Raw genomic sequence first — 20,000 nt, 5'->3', positions numbered from 1 at the left:
CTTTTGGATTAAAATTTTGATTATTGAAATGCAGTTATATACCAGATTTTTTTTTTATGTGCTTCTGTCCTCTGTGTGAAATTTCTTTATTTATATGTGCCAGAGGAAATCACAATGGCAAAAGTTATGAGTATATCGAAGACAATTGCAAAGGCTTTCAAAACAGGATATAGCAAAATTCATCTGACTGTTCTATCCAAATCCACTTGAAATTTTATGTGATTTGTGATGGAAGGCCTACATTTTTAAGTCCTCCCCAATAGTGGGAAAGCAATGGCCATGACCTCTGTTCCTTTGATGCTCAGACCAACAAATCTCCATTTATGTGGTTTAGGGTTGATGGCTTTTGGTGACTGGCATATAGGCCAGTGGCAGATGTGTGGCTGTCGTATAAACATTTACCAGTGGCATTATGGTTCTTATCTGTGCCAGTATGATGATGTTATATATTGATTTGCATATTACATTTTGTATTTGTAAAAGAAGTGGCCCAGTACCTAAAAAAACAGCTTTGGCAAGGAAGTAATGATCACTTGGCAAAAGTTAGCCATTCATGGCCAGGTTTTATTGGGTTCCTCCATAAAATGCCTGCTTGTCCATGGGCTTGTCCAGTTGGTCGAGTGGAGAAGAGGGGTTGTTTCTACAATAATTATCTGATGCCTTGATTCTGGATCTTTACTTAGAAACTCTGGGTATTAAAAAAAATTAGATGACTTATCCAGCTAGAAGTACTTATACTGGGTATGCCACACCTCTCTTACTACACACTGAAGACACAGTAACACAATAGTCATTTTCTACCATGTGAATCCCACATTGCTCTCCTTTCTTGCCAGCAGTTTATTTATTGGGATTGGGATTAAAATGGTTAAACAATACAGGAAGAGGAAAAAACTTTAATGGTTGTAGTTTTTATTTACTTTGCCCATTGATACAAGAAGTGTAAATATAAATCCATTTTCCACAAGTTTCACAAGTGCTTAGTCACCAAGGAGACAATTAGTAGGCTTTCCTGACTTAGCCAATTCCTTGAATTTTAAGGAAAGAAAAGTTTTAATTTTTATTACTATTATTAGTTACAAATTTTATCATGATAATACTGATATTAGGGATAGCAATGTTAGTAATGATGATGATAGTAATAAATACAAAAAATCTCCCAACATTCAAGGAATGTTGCAAACAGCCAAGGTCAAGTTATTGATTCCTTGGTGACTGAGTGCCTGTGAAACCATCTATGCATAAAAAAATAAAAGATGAAAGCTGCATGTACAGAATGAAATGATGTCAAATCAAATCATATCAAATTAAATGGGACAGATAAAACAAACACATAGTGGATGTGCATATCTCTGGCATCAATGGTTTAAATTCTGATGGAGGTTAGTGAGGTAAAGTCCAGCGATGCCATAGCAAAAGCAGTTTGATAGATGTTTATTTATGTGAAGAATTGCTAATCAGACAAATAAAATCATTACAGAACAAGCCAAATGTTTCGTTCACTTAGTTGAGATGTGCATAGTTGGAACATGGGAAAGTTATTAGAAGAGAGAGCTTAGCTGCTGTTTATTCACAACAGCATTATTGTACTTATACTTCTTCATCAAGGATTTTAACATTTTTTGTATGTATAGCAAATATTTCCCCTTAACCCAATCCCGATGGGCCAGGCGAGAAGTGGCAACCTCCTACGCTGGGCCTATGCAATATTGCATCGACACTGGTGTGTTGCCCTGTCATTAGACATTTAGCCTGGTGTGTCACACCCGTGTGACACACCATCATCATTGGGTTAACAGCAATTATAGGTAGATGTGGCACACAATGTAATTTTCAAAAAGGGACTTTTTTTCTTTTGCACTATCTAAAATCCACTTGAAATTTGCTGTGATCAGTGATTGATGGCTTTTAATTTGAAGTTTGGCATGGTAATGACACATTGTCATGCAGTTGATCTGGCCTCCCCTTATCACACTATGGCAAGGGCTAACAAACTTGGTAAGATAGAGTTTATACTATTTCCTCATATGAAGATGAATTGCTCAGATATGTCTTGCTAGAATATATGTGGTGAAGATTTTTTGGCCTTTCTAGAACACTAATCACAAGGTCTTTGATGGATTTGCATATGCCAATCATTCATTCCTGAACAGTACAGATATCATCTTTAGTTCTTGTAAGTATTTTTGACTTCTGATTTCCTTACAGTTAAGATATAAACCCAAACTATCTGTTTACTCTTGTTGTTTTCTTTTCAGTAAGTTGCTCTTTGTGGTTAAAACAGAGCAACAATGAAGTGGTTTGGAGGAAGTATTCCTGAGGCGATCAGCTCAGCCAAAACACAGAATGCCATATTTGTGGTATATGTTTATGGTAAGTTAATGAACTAAATTATTTTTATTCATACACCACATATAAATAAGGGTGACATTTGTAATACTAGCAAAAAGTTGAGAGATATAAAAAAAAATTGTGTAAAAAAAAAAGGTCTTAGAACAATGAAATAATTGATATTGCCCTAACCAATTGACACCATCTACCATTACTGGTAAATTTGGATAAAGACGCAACCAACCCTCTAGACACGACACGATATTTTTTCTGGTAGTTTTCGTTCTGTTTTGTACAGTTTCGCAACTCATTTCCATCGGAAACCTTTCGTTGTTGAGTTACACCCCCCCTCCCTCCCCACACGCGTACCACCATCGATACGGAACTAAACAATTTCTGGCGAGAAATTTAACGTTTTTTTTTTGTAATCAAAACCCATCCCATAAACCTAACCTAACCTAGCCTAGTTTTTAGGGTTTCTCTAGCCAAGGGGGGGCTTCACCCCCCCTGCGTGGCCGGTACCTTTTCAAAACGGATGTCAACCACTGGCCATGGAATTGACCGATTTTAGGTCTACCCTAGCCAAGGGGGAGCTTCGGCCCCCCCGGACCCCCCCTTCTTAAGCCACTGCATGGCAGGTTCATTTTCACTGACCGATTTTAGGTCTGCCCTAGCCAAGGGGGGGCTTTGCCCCCTCCTGGACCCCCCCCTCCTCTCCCGTTACTTGTTTTTAAATTATTTTCAAAATAATATATCCCGATTATTTTTCGTTTCCGGAAGAAAAGGGTTTTATGGTGGTACGTTATAATTCAAGCTACGTCATGCCGAAAGGTTTGTTTTTTCGCTACGTGTAGTTGTGTCTTTATCCAATAATACTGCATTACTACCTGCTGCAGTGTATCTAAAAATATTTTCTGTATCGTTTTTGTGGATGACTTCTGACAGGACACGGGGTATGTTCAGACAGGAATTAGACTGGAACTATAAAATGATATTTGATGTGGATGTAGTTAAGTGTATGGATTTGAAACAATACAAATGTTATGGTTTATTTGCTTGTCAGGATTACAATTTATGCCTCTCAGAAAAGTAATTAAACTTATTTATTAGTCAGAATTAAAATTTGTGCCATTGGAAAGGTTTATTCACCAGACATGATTTAAAGCCCTGCCAAAAAACGGAGAGCATAAATGTTTTTAAATTTATTTATTATTCAGGATTTCCAAATTAACTTATTTGAAATAAAAACGATTTTCAGTTACTATACCTACAGGATGTATAGTCATATTTTTTTATGTATTGTATAACCACATCTTATGTTTTGTATATAATAGATAATGAAAATATTTTGTATGTTGGGATTTTATACATATAAAATGACAAAAATGTCTTTTGTAGAAAGAAAATCATATAAGAAATAGATGTAGGCTTTTTTTATATTTTTTAAAACCCCAAACTGTGTCTGAATTCTTCCCTGAGCTTCCAGAAATGCTTAATGGTCACTGTATTTTTTTTCTGAGAATATATCACAATTGTCTGGTCACTTGGTTAATCAAAGTTTGATTGTGTATGGCACAGTATTGGTACCTGAATAATGGAATATTGTTTGACCTTTGCTTTCATATATAAGAAAGTTTGATGATAGAGTCTGCTAGTATCTTCATAGTTAAAAGCATTGTTTCTAGTGAGACACACATACATAAAAAAATAACATTTTTGTTTTGTTTTGTTATTATCTAATGCTTATGAATACTATATTACTTTTAATTAGTGTAGAGCTTTAACATTACAATTGTAATTATCTCTTCTTTCTTTTTCCAGATTCATCAGATGCTTCAAAAGCTACTGATGAAGTCCTTGGAGACACAGATATATCTGCAGTCTTAAGTTCAAATAAGTTTGTAGCAATTAAGCTTGAGAATGGTACTGAAAGTGCCTTGCAGTTTTCTCAAATCTGTATCCTTTTTAAGAAGTGCATCAGATAATTATCATATGATATTATATGAATACATATATATTATCTATATAAAATAGAAATACGACAGGCTTTTGCCTGATGGTAAGACCTGCCATCCAGACAGGAACCCTATTGCTCTCTAATTTTCTTATATTCAGACTTCTTGGGTGAGTGAGTGAGAATAGTGAGGGAGTGAGGGTGGTGAGTCAGTGAGTGTGGTGAGTCAGTGAGAGTGGTGAGTCAGTAAGAGTGGTGAGTCAGTAAGAGTGGTGAGTGCAAGAGAGTGGTGAGTGAGTGAGTGTAAACCACTAGCTGCCAGCTGTAATCCACTAACTTTGCCCTTTGGCACCCAGTGGGAAAGACAGACAGACGTTCACGTGTCATAGACTTTATTGATGGAATCAGTTATACACTTGGCTCTGGCCGAGGGCTGGAGGTCAGAGCTGTTTGCTCTTCCTGTTCTTCTCTCTGTCTGAGTACTTTCTCTGCTCTTGGTTCATTCTGTCCTGTCTTATATACACCTCTTGGGTTACTTTCTATGCCTCAGAAATTTTCCACCAGCAAACTCGCGGCGCGAAGCTTCGTTCTAGGGTGTATTCCTGCTCTGTGGGGCTGTGCTAAACCTCTCAGAGCATTTTTCACCCACCCTATCCTTATGGTTTGCATGGTTGCATTTACAGTATAAATAATCATATATGTATATACGAGTATGTGCATGTACTTCGTGACATGACGTGACTTGATATCACAGGTAATCAAACAAATTAGAAATAGTATTTCATTAGTAATTTTTTATTTTATTTTATTTCTTAGCCAAACACATTTGTTTAACAATAGTTTTTCGACTTAGGTCTTTTTATTCAACCAATCAGAAGCAGAAATTACCATGTCATCAATATCACTTAGTTTTCTGACTATTTTTTTTTTTTTTTTCTACATAATATCAGGTTACAGTAAGAGTGGTGAGTGAGTGATAGTGATGAATTAGTGAGTGTGAGAGAGGTGTAAGTATTTGCAAATTTAAGCAGGGAAATAAATTATCATTAACCCATTCTCAATGGTACGTATTTTTGCCTATTCTTGCTTCTGCTGGAAAGATAACAAGCGTGTGACGCTTTGTTCTGGATTGTTTCACACTGTGTGAGGCTGCGCTGAACCTCTCGGAGCATTTTTCACCCACCCTATCCTTATGGTTTACTTGAATGCATCTACAAAGTAAAGGAATGTAAAAATATTTCCATGTGTAGGGAAAGTATTTTAGCAGAAAAACATGTTACAGCAATGATTTTTCTAGTGTTATTTTATTGAACTTTGCTCATATTCTTCACATCTTTGATAATACTAATGGAAAGTGGAAGCATTCTTTTAATCGGGTATCAAAAAAGATGTTTTATACTATACATATTATTTCCAAAGCGATAAGAACAATATAGATAATTATACATGTACATATGAGTATGTACATGAACCTCGTGACGTGACATGACGTGATGTGACGTAACATCATGGGTAATATACATATTAGGAATAGTGTTACATTAGTAATTTTTTATTTTATTTTATTTCTTTTTGACAGTACAAGGTGTTTGCTTAACCCATTGTCATGACATACATGTTGGCACCAATTAGGCCTAAAACATGGGTGTCATTGTGTATGTGACGCAACATTGGGATCTTCTCAAGATTGAAGTGCGCACACACTCATGGCGGTAATGTCCTATCACGTTATGTTTGTAACGGCACTAGCTCCAGAGCTACAGGGTTCCAAAGTCAGCCTAAACCCACATTTTATGATGGATTTATGAAAAAATATTGTTTAGGCTAGTCTGCACTACCCAAAGGGTGGAAAAATCACTTTCCCCATCCCACTAATTTTTAGCCAGTGCTGCTAGTGTCGTAGACTGCATACCCTGACCATCGGTTAATTTGTTAGGTGCCATGTCTACAATGGGTTTATGTGTTTTTTTTCTACAAAAATCTTGTTCTGTTTTATTATTTGGTATATTTGGATTTGTACTGCAGTATATTATAAAAAACTATACATGTTCCATTAACCTATTTATGTAATCAATCTTTTAGAGTGTAAAATAATACAATTGTCAGTATTTCTTTTTTTTAATTCTTATATTGGTTGTTTTGGAAATCAATACAAGATAAAAATATGCAGCCCGTTGTTGATATGTTTCTTCCTTGATTAATGATGCTCAGATCCTTTGGTGCTTGTTCCATCACTGTTTTTCATAAGTGGTCAGACAGGATTACCATTAGAAGTTCTTGGAGGACCACTTACCAAAGAAAATATAAGGCAGAAGCTTATCTCCTTGGTTCCGGAAGAGAATCAGGTACTGTATATATCATACTAAAACTGAAGATAGAGATACAAACAGATAGAGACATGCTCGCATAGATACATTGTATTTGTGCATCATATATTTTTAGAATTTCAGTACTATAGTCTTACTTTTCATAAAGCTATTTTTTTCAATGTCTCAGGGAGCCAATGCTTTAGTAACAGCAAATGACAGTGTGAAAGAGGGTGAGATGCAGAGCTCCAATAGTCAGCCTGAAGATGGTGCAGCTTCAGCAGCTGTTTCGGTTCAGTCTTCAACCTTAGCAAAGGAGTCGACCCCAGATGATCAAGCATCCCCGTCCGGCTTAGTTAGTGAAAATAAGTCTGGGGCGAATGTAACTCCAGACTCTGGTATTCCAGAGGATTCAGGAACTCCAGGTGTGTTAAATGTGTTAGATTAGGTAATTTTATGACTAATGTAAGTTTTTCTTCAAATATTTACTGGAAATAGTACTCTTGTGTTTGAAGAAATTGTAAAATTGTATAGTTTGGGTGAGACAGGTTAGTATCATACAAAGCTTGTGCTGCCCTGTAACATTGTTTCATTTTTAAAAACTGCTGTTATGCATAATTGTTTTACAGAATTTGAAGAATTATGTTATATGAAAGATTATTGACAGGTTAACATTATTTTTAAGTATATTAATTCTTATTTAGAACTTGAAGAAAATGATAGCGAAGCTAGTTCTGATGCCAACTTGGAAGACAGAGTTGAGAGAGCAAAAATCCTACTTGCCCAAAAACGAGCAGCTCAGGCTGAGGAGAAAGCACAAGTGAGTGATGCATTCAGTTTTAATCTTTATCACAGGTATGTCATGATTATAGGTCCAAACAGTCAAGTTTCTTATGTATCATTGTCCTCTTCAATTCCTGTTCAACATTTTTTCTGAAATATCATCTATAGTATTTACCCATTTTGTTAAGATATTTCTATTTGTTGGCATTAAAAGAATTGGAGTAATTAGATAAATTTACATATAAGGAAATAAAAAACATGAGAGGGTAAACAGCACATTTGGCAGAATTGAGTTGTGTATATCTTTTTGTTCCCTAAAGCATCCTCTATCTGAATATAGAGTTGAGAATCCTGGAATAGAGAGGGAAAGTAGAGCTGCAATCTCACATATTTTAAAATAATCACACTGTGCAAGTATGGCTGCTTTTGTAATATGGCACTAGCAGTTGTGAGCGCAGGTCTCTTTCATCTTCCCTATCTTTTCATTCATTTTCTATAGGGATGTTTTTTTTGTATTTGTTTACAAAAGTACACAAATATGAAAAAAATAAAGATGCTTTTTGTCCTCTCATAAAACTGTGATACTTCTATCACACTGAATATAAAGAATATAATGAGCTTATATGGATCCTATGCTACCATGGATCCTAGTCTACTACAATGTCAGATGTCTCACAAGATAGTAAGAAAAAAAAAAAAAAAAAATTACATACACAAATATAGCTCTAGGATTAAAACAAATAAATGAAAGAGAGTGAGGAAAGTTGTAAAACTGTGGGTGAACCTCACTCACTTTGAAATAAAACCCACTAGTGGCTGTCCTGGGGACCATCAGTCTAGCAAATATATTCCCGTACGCAATGGGGTAGGAAAGTGAACTGGAAACTAAGAAAGAATGCATTTAAGCATTTATTGACATTATTAGAACAAAGCTTAGAGGTTAAGAAACCAGCTACTATATTCTTCCTATTAGGGTTATAAAAATGCTGCAAGCTCTTTAGAGTTTAAGAGAGAAAATGTCTTAACCCATTCACAATGGGGCTATTTCATCTCTAAATGGTCGGGATGCCGGGGTATTCAAATGCATAAGCCTAATGTCTCGGGATTCTCAACGCCTCGACTAAATATCTCGTCACCGGCGTCTGACCCAAAAAACACTGAATGTGATAGCAAGTCAGCTGGCATGAATGGGTTAAAGATTTTCATTTAGATTTAAGTTGATTTTTTTACCATAACTGAACTTCATTTCCATCATAGGAGGAGAGACAGAAAGAAATGGAACGCAGAAAGATGGGTCAAGAGATTGCTAAAAGGAAGTTGGAGCAAGAAAACAAGGAGATCCGAGCTGCAGCTGAAGAACGCAGAAAAGACAAAGAGGAGGACAGAATAGCTAGAGAGAGAGTAAAGTGAGTGTTCTTACATTAATGCTAACCATGTTGCTTTACTATTCTATGGGCTTACAGCTAGTAGGCAGTGATTTCTGTATGCATTTATTTTAGAATTAAGGAAGAAATTAATGTACATCTTGTTAGTGTAGGGGATGTTATAACATTTTTCTAAGGCAATAAAAAAGGGGAAAATCAGAAATTCAGTAATTTGTATATATTTTCTGTTATTTTCAGAGCTCAAATTGCTGCTGACCGAGCAGAGCGAGAGGCTCGTCAGGCTCTTTTAAGAGGTGAAGAACCACCCTCAGCTCCACAGGCAAGGCCTGTTGCTTCAGTGTCTGCTGCTTCATCTAATAAGTAAGTATATAACAATTTTTCATTGGCAGTTACATAGTATATACCAGAGGAACATAAAGTTATCTAATTTTATGGCTTATGTGTTCATTATATACAAGTGTGTGCATGTGTGCATGTATGCAAGTGGGCATGGATGTATGTGAGTGAGAATGAGAATGATGGACGGATAGATAGACGCATTCATGCACACATGCATGAACGCCCAGACACACACATATGATAAAGGGAATGTATGATCCATGTTCTTGCATTTTTCCTTCAAATTTCAACTTTACAAGCTAATGAGGTTTAGTTTCAGTTCTAGAAACAAACAAATGGTGTTTAACTTGAAATGTACGAGAAATATATATATATATTTTTTTTCTTCTAACGGAAACCAGTCAATACTATAAATGTCCATATTATGTTGTATATTTTAAAAATGAGCATTATATCATAAAATATATGTAATAAAGCCAAAAAAACAGGAATGGTTAAAATCATATATTAGTAACAGGCAGTTCTGAATTGCCGTTTACTCTAGAATAAAGTTAATGGAAGAAGTGGAGAAAGATATTCAAATATGGAGTTCAGGTGCTTACATCATCATCATCATCATTGTTATTATTATTATTAGCATTATTACTATTATCATTGTTGTTATTGTTATTGTTATTATTATTGTTATTATTATTATTATTATTATTATTATTATTATTATTATTATTATTATTATTATTATCGTTATCGTTATCGTTATCGTTATCGTTATCGTTATCGTTATCGTTATCGTTATCGGTATTGTTATCGTTATCGTTATCATTAGCATTACTATTATTATTATCATTATTATAATATCATTACTGATATTGTTGTAATTATTTTGATTATGATAATGTTATTATTTTTACTCTTATTATAGGTATTATCATTATTATTATTTTTTGTTATTATTAGTATTATTTTTATTGATTTATGAAAATTTATCTAGTGTACAATATAGTGTCACTTTGTTACTTTCTCTGTCTTTTTATCTAGATAAGCTGTCATCATGAAGTACTTAAAAATTTATCTTTTTCAGTAGCAACATTTCTAGGATCAAGTTCCGTCTTCCTGATGGATCCTCAAGCATAGCACAGTTTTCTTCAAGTGCCACACTGGAAGAAGTAAGACAGCATGTGAGACAGAACATAACTCTTCCTTTCTCCAGTTTCACCTTGACATCAACTGTCCATAATAGGCCATTTACATCAGAGGATAACGACAGGTCCCTCACTGACCTTGGCCTTGTGCCATCAGCCATCTTGATCATATTGTCAGTAAGTATTTGCTTTTTTTTTGTTTTATTATTTTGTTTCAACTTGTGATATCATATCCATAACAAAATGATTTATACACATTGCAGAGTTGCAGAATGTTCAGGGTTTCAGTTATTGTTTATTCATATCAGTTGTGAAAGTTATTAAATAAAGTCTGCTGTGTGTGCTAGCTATCCAAAAGAAATATAGATAGAGCAAGACTTTTCTGGATATTGAGGTATTTTTCCTCCTCTCTGTTCCATGAAACTTGGCATTGAAACTCCTAATTATGTCATGGCATTACAGTGTTTCAGTAATGTTTATGTCTTGAATAAAAAGGAATTAATAATAATGAACAAATATTATCTGCCCAGCATGTTACTAGCTCCTCATTTTAGCAATACTAAACATTCTTTCCTAATATATATTTGCATCCCTTTTTCTATCTCTCCTCCCTCTCTCTCCTCATTCTTCTTTCTTCTCCTCTCTCTCTCTCTTCTCTCTCTCTCTCTCTCTTCATCTCAGTTCTCTTCTCTTTCTCTTTTCCTTTTCTTCCTCTCATTCTCTCTCTCATTCTCTCTCTCCTCTCTCTTTTCTCTCTCTCTCTTTTTCTCTCTCTCTCTCTCTCCCTCTTTCTCTCTCTCTCTTCTCTCTTCTCTCTCTCTCTCTCTCTTTCTCTTTTCCTTCTTTCTTTCTCTCTCTTTCTCTCTTTCTCTCTCTCTCTTTCTCTTCTCTCTCTCTCTTTCTCTCTCTCTCTTTCTCTTCTCTATTCTCTATTCTCTCTCTCTTCTCTCTCTTCTCTCTTCTCTCTCTCTTCTCTCTCTCTCTCTCTCTCTCTCTCTCTCTCTCTCTCTCTCTCTCTCTCTCTCTCTCTCTCTCTCTCTTTTTTTCTCTTTCTCTTTCTATGTCTCTCATTCATTCATGCACTCTTTCTTTGTTTCTTTCATTTACTTCTTCATTCCTTCTTTCTCCTTTTTGTCAGAGAAAAAACATTTCTATACTTGGCTTCCTATTCACTTCTGAATCACCTGAATCTTCTGGATCAAACTGATAGGATTCAACTCAAAACTCGCTCTTCTGTACCTCAACCTCATTTACTGCATCTCAGCTGTTGTTTGTAATGCAGATTTTGTTCAAAAAGTCAAGATCTCGTGAAATATCCATTGGTTCTGTGTCAGACATATTAAGAGTGTTGGCTTATTGCCATATGTAATCATTATCATGGCTTACTTATCAAATTTAATTTATTATTATTGAATACTACCAAACGATAGATATTGTGAAAATTGAAAATAGGACTGGCCATCACCTTCAAAATTTTATTAGTATGGGTAATACTGACATTGACATTCTTCAGGGCATTTGTTTTGTTTGAAAGGTCATTGTATACATACAATATTGATACTCTTATAAATAGGTGTAGTCTCCAGATCTATGAAGTACATTATAGGTCTATAAACTTCATAGACAAAAATAGACTAATTTATAAGTATTTGTGTGAAGTATTGTCTTTCTAGAGTACTTTGTGTTAGTTACAGCAATATTCTTGTGGTGGCTAGCAGCTGGTAATTTAAAAGAGTAAGAAAGGGCCTTGGCATTTTAGTTTAAATGCCTCTGAGAGTCTTGAAGGTAAAGATATGATGATGTAGCTTCATATTTTCTAGTAAGTAAGCAAGCAAGCAAGCATGCAAGCAACTACAAATTTTCCCCAAGATAGGAGAAAAAGAAAAGGGAATTTTGCAGTGTGGTTTAATCTAAGGGACTGATGTACCTTATATTTCATAATAATAAATAATGTAATAAGTAATGCATCAAAATTTCTTTGAGAATTTCTTGCATATTGTCATATTTCAGCATTCAAATTCAAGGACATTTTATAGATGATCATTGTAGAACATAAGTATGATATAAAGTTTGTGTACCTGATTTTCAAGTGGTGATATTTGTTTCATGAATCTATTTAGATTGTTATTTAAGATTCTTTAATATCTCTGTGAGGGGCATGTTCTGTGGGGTCTGATCACTTTGTTGAACTACCTGCTATTTATTTCTTAAGTTGTATAAATAGGTCATGTTACATAATGCTGATTAGTATCACTTTGCTAATATATCATATATAGACTATATATACCATAAGTCAAGAAAATTATGGAAAACAGGCACAACTTCTTTAGATGCCCAGCCCAGGATGAACATCATAACCTGTTATGGATGTGACTATGAATTTTGCAAGGGGCATGCCGGATGGTAGGGTTGGTTGAATGTGGGAGACTTGTGCTTGGCCCCACAACAGTTTTTTTTTCCACTCACCTGCTACCTATTTATACATTAGAGTACTGAAAATCTTCAAATAATACCAGTATTAAAATGTCCATCCAGGAGGAATATACACTATAAACTCAGTGTAACATCACTATCAAAAAATAATGGAAGAAGAAATATGATGTTTGGCAAAACGTTTTCTTTATTAATTAAAAAGAAAAACTGTTGACACCTATATACACTTCACCACCTTCTCCCTCCTGGTATCACTCAGCAAAACTGCCAAACTGGCAATGGTACCTTACATGCCTTTCATATAGTCCAAAAACACTCATGGCATTAATGTGTGGCCACACGTCTGCAGTGGGTTAAGATGTGGCCCATCCTGGTAGGGTTTAAGTTGTATATTAAAAAGAGATTTCTTCCCCAGCAGAGCAGTATAGGAGGCAGTGGTAGTGTTGTTCCTTCTGGGGGGATAGCAGATTTCTTCTGGATTCTCCTTTCCCCCATTACATTTCTGCTTGGGTTAGTGCGGCAACTATTTGGGGGAAATTCAGCCCCTCGTCCTCCACCCACCTCTACCAGTGATGAGCCTACAGCCAAAAGAGCCAGAGAGGATGGACCTTCTTCTTCCCAACAGAGACCCCAGACGTAAGTAAATGTATGTATGTATGAAGTCCCCTTGGATTATATAGCCTCATCCAATAAGCATAACCTTAAATATGGAGACCAGTTTTTTTGGCTCATATAATCAAGTTTAGTTTAGTTAAGGCTTCATCTTAAACTTTATCATTATGACACCCCCCCCCCCCAAAAAAAAAAAAAAAAAAAAAAAAAAAAAAAAAAGGAAAGGGAAAGGGAAAGGGAAAGGGAAGAGCAAGGGCAAGGGCAAGGGCAAGGGCAAGGGCAAGGGCAAGGGCAAGGGCAAGGGCAAGGGCTAGGGTAAGAACATGAACATGAACATGAACATGAACATGAACATGAACATGAACATGAACATGAACATGAACATGAACATGAACATGAACATGAAAACTAACTTCCCCACCCTCTGCTCTGTTCTGTTCCTTATTTTGTGCAAGTCTGCTGTGCACCTGCAACACCTATGTACAGTTCCCCTAGTCCTCCCCACTACACCATTTTTTTTCTTCTTCCACTTCAGACCCTTGACCTGGAAATTCTGAAATTGTGCTTTAGTGTAGTACTTAGATTAAGACTATTGTAGATACTCAAATCAAGTCCCAAAATTGAGTGAGGTCAATGTCCTGCAAATAAAATGTATTATATATATGTATATATACATGTATATATACATGTATATATATTATATATGTATATATAGAGATAAATGATAGATGAATGGATGGATGGATTGACATAGAATATATAGATATAGATAGATAGATGTGTATTTATATATATTAATAGTTTGGGATAAGTATATAGATAGATACATGAATATACCTCTACATATGGTGATTGAAAGATAGATAGATATTTTTAGATATATGCATCATGTTATTTTTAAAAATTAATTTCTTCATGCATTCATGTATTTTCTAAAATAATAAAAAAAAAAACATTAATTTCAGGGCATATGGAACGAGAGCAGAAGCACGATTGCGTAGAGAAGGGAACATTCACCGATTCCGCAATAATGATGATGATGATGATGATGAAAATAATACATGGAATGGAAATTCAACTCAGCAAATGTGAAATAAAAATTTATTTTATTCACTTCAAGAGAGGTTGTATGTTAGTTCATCATTTAGTCTATGATATTGGTAATTTTGGGATGACTTGTGGTGTGTTCCTTTTACAGGATATGTCATGAATGCTAAACAAATTAAAAATATGCCAGAAATATTTTCTTTAAAACAACTATGTGCACATGCGCATGCTCATGCTCACCCACACTCACAACTACACCCATACCCACACTTACAACTAATCTCACAACTACACCCATACCCAGAGACACCCACACTCACACTCCCCCCACCACACACACACACACACACACACACACACACACACACACACACACACACACACACACACACACACACACACACACACACACACACACACACACACACACACACACACACACACACACACACACACACACACACACACACACAGAGGGGGGGGTGGGGAGAATTTATGAATCATATTTATACATTTAAAACTTCAGTAATATATGTGTGTGTGTGTGAGCGTATGTGAGCAAGCTTCCTTGCAATGATGCATGTAAGTCTTAGTGCGTGCGTGCGTGCGTGCGTGCGTGAGTGAGTGTGTGAATGTGTGCGTGTGTGTGTGAGCAAGCTTCCTTGCAATAATGCATGTAAGTCTGAGTGAGTGAGAGAGTGAGAGTGAGTGAGTGAGAGTGAGTGAGAGTGAGTGAGAGTGAGTGAGAGTGAGTGAGAGTGAGTGAGAGTGAGTGAGAGTGAGTGAGAGTGAGTGAGAGTGAGTGAGAGTGAGTGAGAGTGAGTGAGAGTGAGTGAGAGTGAGTGAGTGAGTGAGTGAGTGAGTGAGTGTGTGTGTGTGTGTGTGTGTGTGTGTGTGTGAGTGTGAGTGTGTGTGTGAGTGTGAGTGTGAGTGTGAGTGTGAGTGTGAGTGTGAGTGTGAGTGTGAGTGTGAGTGTGAGTGTGAGTGTGAGTGTGAGTGTGAGTGTGAGTGAGTGAGTGAGTGAGTGAGTGAGTGAGTGAGTGAGAGTGAGTGAGTGAGAGTGAGTGAGTGAGTGAGAGTGAGTGAGTGAGAGTGAGTGAGTGAGTGAGTGAGTGAGTGAGTGAGTGAGTGAGTGAGTGAGAGTGAGTGAGAGTGAGTGAGTGAGTGAGTGAGAGTGAGTGAGTGAGAGTGAGTGAGAGTGAGTGAGAGTGAGTGAGAGTGAGTGAGTGAGTGAGAGTGCGTGCGTGAGTGCGTGCGTGCGTGCGTGCGTGCGTGCGTGCGTGGAAATTGTTGTGTTGTTATCGGCATGTTTTGTGTACATGCATGCATGACTGCTTGTAGGTTTGTTTGATTACTTGTATTTGTAATAAATAGTTATACATGCACACAGATGATAGATGAATATATAAGCACTTAATGTGTGCACTACTCTATATAGTTAGTCCTACTGATGGTGAAGTGAAGAATGGTGCCACAGTGTAAGGCAGGTCTGGTACTTCAGTTTATGTAAAGGAAATAATGTCCCATGCAAGGGGATGCTAACAAAGGCTGCCTTTTCTGTATGATCTAAGCTTCAATCTTTCTCAATGTGAAGGAAACTGAACCAGCTCTCACTTTTAATTTTTGAACTATATAGGGTATTACATCACCAAACCTGAAATACACGAAAACTATCAAAGACAGAATTTTAGTATGCCTTCTCTCCATTAGCCTGTCAGTAAGCTTTAAAGGTTTTCTGAATGGTACATAGATACCCTTAGAATGATCATTAAAGCCCTCTACATATTGTTACCTTTTATAATGATAACTTCATATTTATATCCGAATGTTATGAAAACTTTAATATTCACAATTGAAGTATGTATTTCATGACTGTATGTGATTTTCCTATCATAGTTTTTTAATGAGTCATTTATGATATTTATCAGATGTTTATATTTTGCTGACTCATTATATCACATACAGAAAATACATTATAATGGATTTCTTTGTGGGCAAAAATTATATCATTATTGCTCTCAACATTGTATTTATTAGCCTACCTGTTAGCGAGTCTTCTTTTTTATTATTATTATTTTTTAATACATGTTATGTTACATATGAGGATAAGTAGGAAATACACCTTATAACTTTGATAATGAGCATCACAACTGTTTGTTTGTTTGGAAAGGAGTAAAAATATTTTACAAAGGTACCAAAGCTAAATTGTTATTAGGTGCTGTATTAATTTTGAAAGTTGATATATAAGATGTTGCAAGAGAAGTGCATTATTTTTGTTTTGTTTTTTGCAATTCCTATTATTATTTCATATTTACAGCCACTGGTAGTGTATTGTATAACCAAAAGGGTTTGGATTTATGTATTCATTTTCATTGGATTTAAAACACATTTGTATTTGGCAATATGATTTATATATTGTAAAGTGTGAAGAGAACCAACCACTTGATGAATAATATCAAATTTTGAATTATAGTTTGTTACTGAGGAGAAAAATATACTCAGAGGAAATGTTCCAACTTTCACTTCCCAATCACGATTCAGATGATTCTGATCCTATATACTTCATCCATAATATTGACTTAATACTATGCAATGCTCTTGCATGGTCTTAAAAATGATGTTCTTCACATCATTTATTAATCATTCTATTTTCTGCCCTCCTCTGACTAAAATGAAAATATTTTTAAGCTGCACTGGTATTTGAGTTGAAGTCATGGAGGTATGTGAAGTAAAATTTAACTAGGTGCATTGAATTTACTTTTCCTTGATGATAAGCATTATCTTCCCTAGAACCAAGGAGAAGTTAAAATGGTGATCATTTTTTTCTTTTTTGCTGATTTTTTATTATGTATGGAAATTCTAAATGCTAAAGTATGGGAATTTCTGTAAGGTCTCATTTAATGTGCTATCCACCACATCACTCTTGTGAAATTATTATTATTATGATGATGATGATGATGATGATGATGATGATGATGATGATGATGATGATGATGATGATGAAAAACATGGAAAAACACTATTAGCCCATTGCTGACGGGTGTCATGATATCATAACATACATGACTCAGGAGTTTTTGGCTTGATGGGTTCCGTGACATTTATGATGTTGGGGAATTTTTATTGTACTATGAGTAATGAGAGTGATGATGACAATTGCAATCATAGTTACTATAATTGCTGTAATATGCAAATTAGGTTTCACTTAAGATCCAAAACCTAGATGGCACCACTTTCTCCCAGCACTAGCAGGAGAGAGGGCCTTGAATGGCATCCATCTATATCCATCTAGCGAGCACTATCTTTTGATATTGATGGCACACAGCAAATTGCCAACCTCTTGCTCTAAAATACCGGCGATGAAGGATGTGCAGGCAGAACGAAAAGAGGAAGGCGACTCAAATCATGCCCAGTGTTTACAATGTACCCCTGTGCCAGCAGGGCTGCCTTGTACTGTGGCACTCACAGTCACAAGCACAGGTTTAATAACACTGCCACTAACCACTGTATGTTTTCTTCATTGTGGATGGTTATGCTTTTCGTATTTGCTCGCGACAGTACAAGAAAATGAAACAAATGAGGCATAAAACAGCAATACTTCTGTCACACTGAGTGCTAAGAAAATAATAAGCTGATATGGACCCTATACTACAATTTTAGTTAACTGCAGCATTCACAGAGTCTGTCATATTACATAAGTCTCAAAACAATAGAATAAAAAAATGAACACAAAAATGGCTCTAATTTTACAATGAATGATTGAAAGAGAGTGGGAAAAGTCGAAATGTCGTGAAGCTTCCTTGCTCTGAAATAAAACCCATCCTGGAGACTGGGCAAGCAAATCTATCCCCGTCTGGGATGGGGATGAGGCACCGAGGAAAAATATCAACAATGGGAAAAAAAATTAAAGGAAAAGGTTACTGACCAAAGCAATTATACAAATGCTAAGAAATGTTGAAAGTTAAAAAGAAAGAAATTGACAAAATTAGTAAAATATCTTTTAAAAGATCAGGATTGGTGTGTTGAAAAGAAATTTCAATATTGTTTGCCTCTCCAAAATTTTACAATACTGTCCAACTGGACTGTACAATTTGGCAACTTGTTCCAGAATTTAATAACAGCTGGAACAAAGTGTCTTGAATAATGCCAGGTATGATGATTTATAAGGGTCAGAGCGCACTCATTCGTACTCAGAGAATTTCTAGTAATTCTAAGGAATATAAGAAAGGAATTCGAGAATATAAAGGATGCTCAATATTATTACATATCTTTTACATAACTGATAAGGAGCCAATCAGATGCCAATGATTTAAATAAAAATTTAAGTTTGGTAGCAAAAATTTAGCTGAGTTAAATGCCCTATCAAGCAACTTGAGATGACAGTTATCTGCAGACATCCAGACCTGTGATAAGTATTCAAAATTTGGCAGAATAAAAGAATAAAATGATCTCAGGACAGTAGAATAGCATTTGCGAGCAGTCCTAATTTCAATGCGATAGATTATGAGATGTTTTGAAGATGTTTCTCAAAAGTCAACATGTTATCAAATGTGACACCTAATAAGTAATAACCATACCCCATACATGACACCAAGAAACAAATTTACAAAGATCTCTGTTCAAAGAAACAGTAACTGCGGCTCAATTTCGAGGGGAATATATAGGAACTTACATTGTAGTATCATCTGCATTGGAAATCGTTGCTCACGTCCAAGGTAAAAATGATAAAAAATAATTGACCCAATACACTACCCTGAGGAACGCCAGGGTTAAAGTCAGAAAAACAAACATCACCACAAACGCGTTGGACAGGGTTAGATAAAAAAAAAAAAAAAATATATATATATATATATTTAAAAACATTAAAAACATTGCCACCCACTCCAAAGAGTTGGAGCTATATTATACAGGAGGGCCTCATGTTTAACTAAATTAAAAGCGCCATTATTGTTAATTGCAACAGCACGAGACTCCTACCCTACATCTAAAGTAACGTAGAGTCTTGAACAAGTGTAAGGCATCACAGGTACTAAACCCCTTATGAAAACCAAACTGCGAAGCTGGTATTAGTTTCAGACGATGCCAAGAAGATAGACGACGAACCAATAGTCGCTCAAAAATCTTTGAAAGAATCGGCGTTATGGATATAGGGCGATATTCCGATGGTAAAACAAGCAGTAACACCCTTTGGAATGGGAATGAGGTTTGCTTTTCTCAAACAAAGAGGGAAAGTACCAGTTTCAGGAGTTGCCTAAACGCAATAGCCAGTTTAGAAGCCAGTTGGTCAGCGATCTTCTTAAAAAAACATTGGAAAGAAGCCGCCAGGATCTGTGTCATCATATGAATTCAAACCCAACAAAAATCTCTAGCTCATTAAATTTAAATGCTACCGATTGTAATAGAGGTTTTAGGAGGCATGTGTGGGGCAAATAAAAGTTTTAATTACTTTGCTTATTTACAAAAACCTCGACAAACCTATTAGCTTTCATGGCTGATTCTTAATTTGCAGAACTACCAGCATCCCGAAGAAGAGGCATGGCATATTTAATACCAAACAAAGACGATTTCATTGCAGACCACCACTTATGTGACTGACTAGCCATAGCAAGAACCTCTCGCAATTTAGCTGGGTGCGATTACGAGACCACAGTTGATATCCTCTCTGATT

At 35.8% G+C, this 20,000-nt stretch overlaps 1 protein-coding gene across 12 annotated transcripts in view; it reads left to right on the top strand.

Moving 5' to 3' along the window:
• Positions 1–17,078, top strand: part of LOC122257142 (UBX domain-containing protein 4) — a 17,785-nt gene extending 707 nt beyond the window's left edge. For 2 of the 12 annotated variants that reach the window (XM_043022223.2, XM_043022224.2), the window contains exons 2-11: positions 2,259–2,373; positions 4,153–4,287; positions 6,497–6,630; positions 6,761–7,016; positions 7,296–7,411; positions 8,632–8,780; positions 8,997–9,119; positions 10,180–10,417; positions 13,089–13,309; positions 14,251–17,078. In XM_043022223.2, the coding sequence (XP_042878157.1) occupies positions 2,292–2,373; positions 4,153–4,287; positions 6,497–6,630; positions 6,761–7,016; positions 7,296–7,411; positions 8,632–8,780; positions 8,997–9,119; positions 10,180–10,417; positions 13,089–13,309; positions 14,251–14,377 (1,581 nt within the window). In that variant the 5' untranslated portion in view covers positions 2,259–2,291 and the 3' untranslated portion in view covers positions 14,378–17,078. Of the gene's footprint in view, positions 1–2,258; positions 2,374–4,152; positions 4,288–6,496; positions 6,631–6,760; positions 7,017–7,295; positions 7,412–8,631; positions 8,781–8,996; positions 9,120–10,179; positions 10,418–13,088; positions 13,320–14,250 lie in introns of all 12 variants that reach the window. The other 10 variants (XM_086537888.1, XM_086537896.1, XM_043022227.2 and 7 more) reach the window with 10 other exon arrangements.
• The last annotated feature ends 2,922 nt before the right edge of the window (positions 17,079–20,000 follow it).

The sequence above is a fragment of the Penaeus japonicus genome, unplaced genomic scaffold, assembly GCF_977035675.1.
Source record: "Penaeus japonicus unplaced genomic scaffold, GWHDUDI00000001_assembly GWHDUDI00000001, whole genome shotgun sequence".
NCBI lineage: Eukaryota > Metazoa > Arthropoda > Malacostraca > Decapoda > Penaeidae > Penaeus > Penaeus japonicus.
The sequence above is the reverse complement of the archived record's forward strand: the minus strand, read 5'-3'. Positions and strand labels throughout refer to the sequence as shown.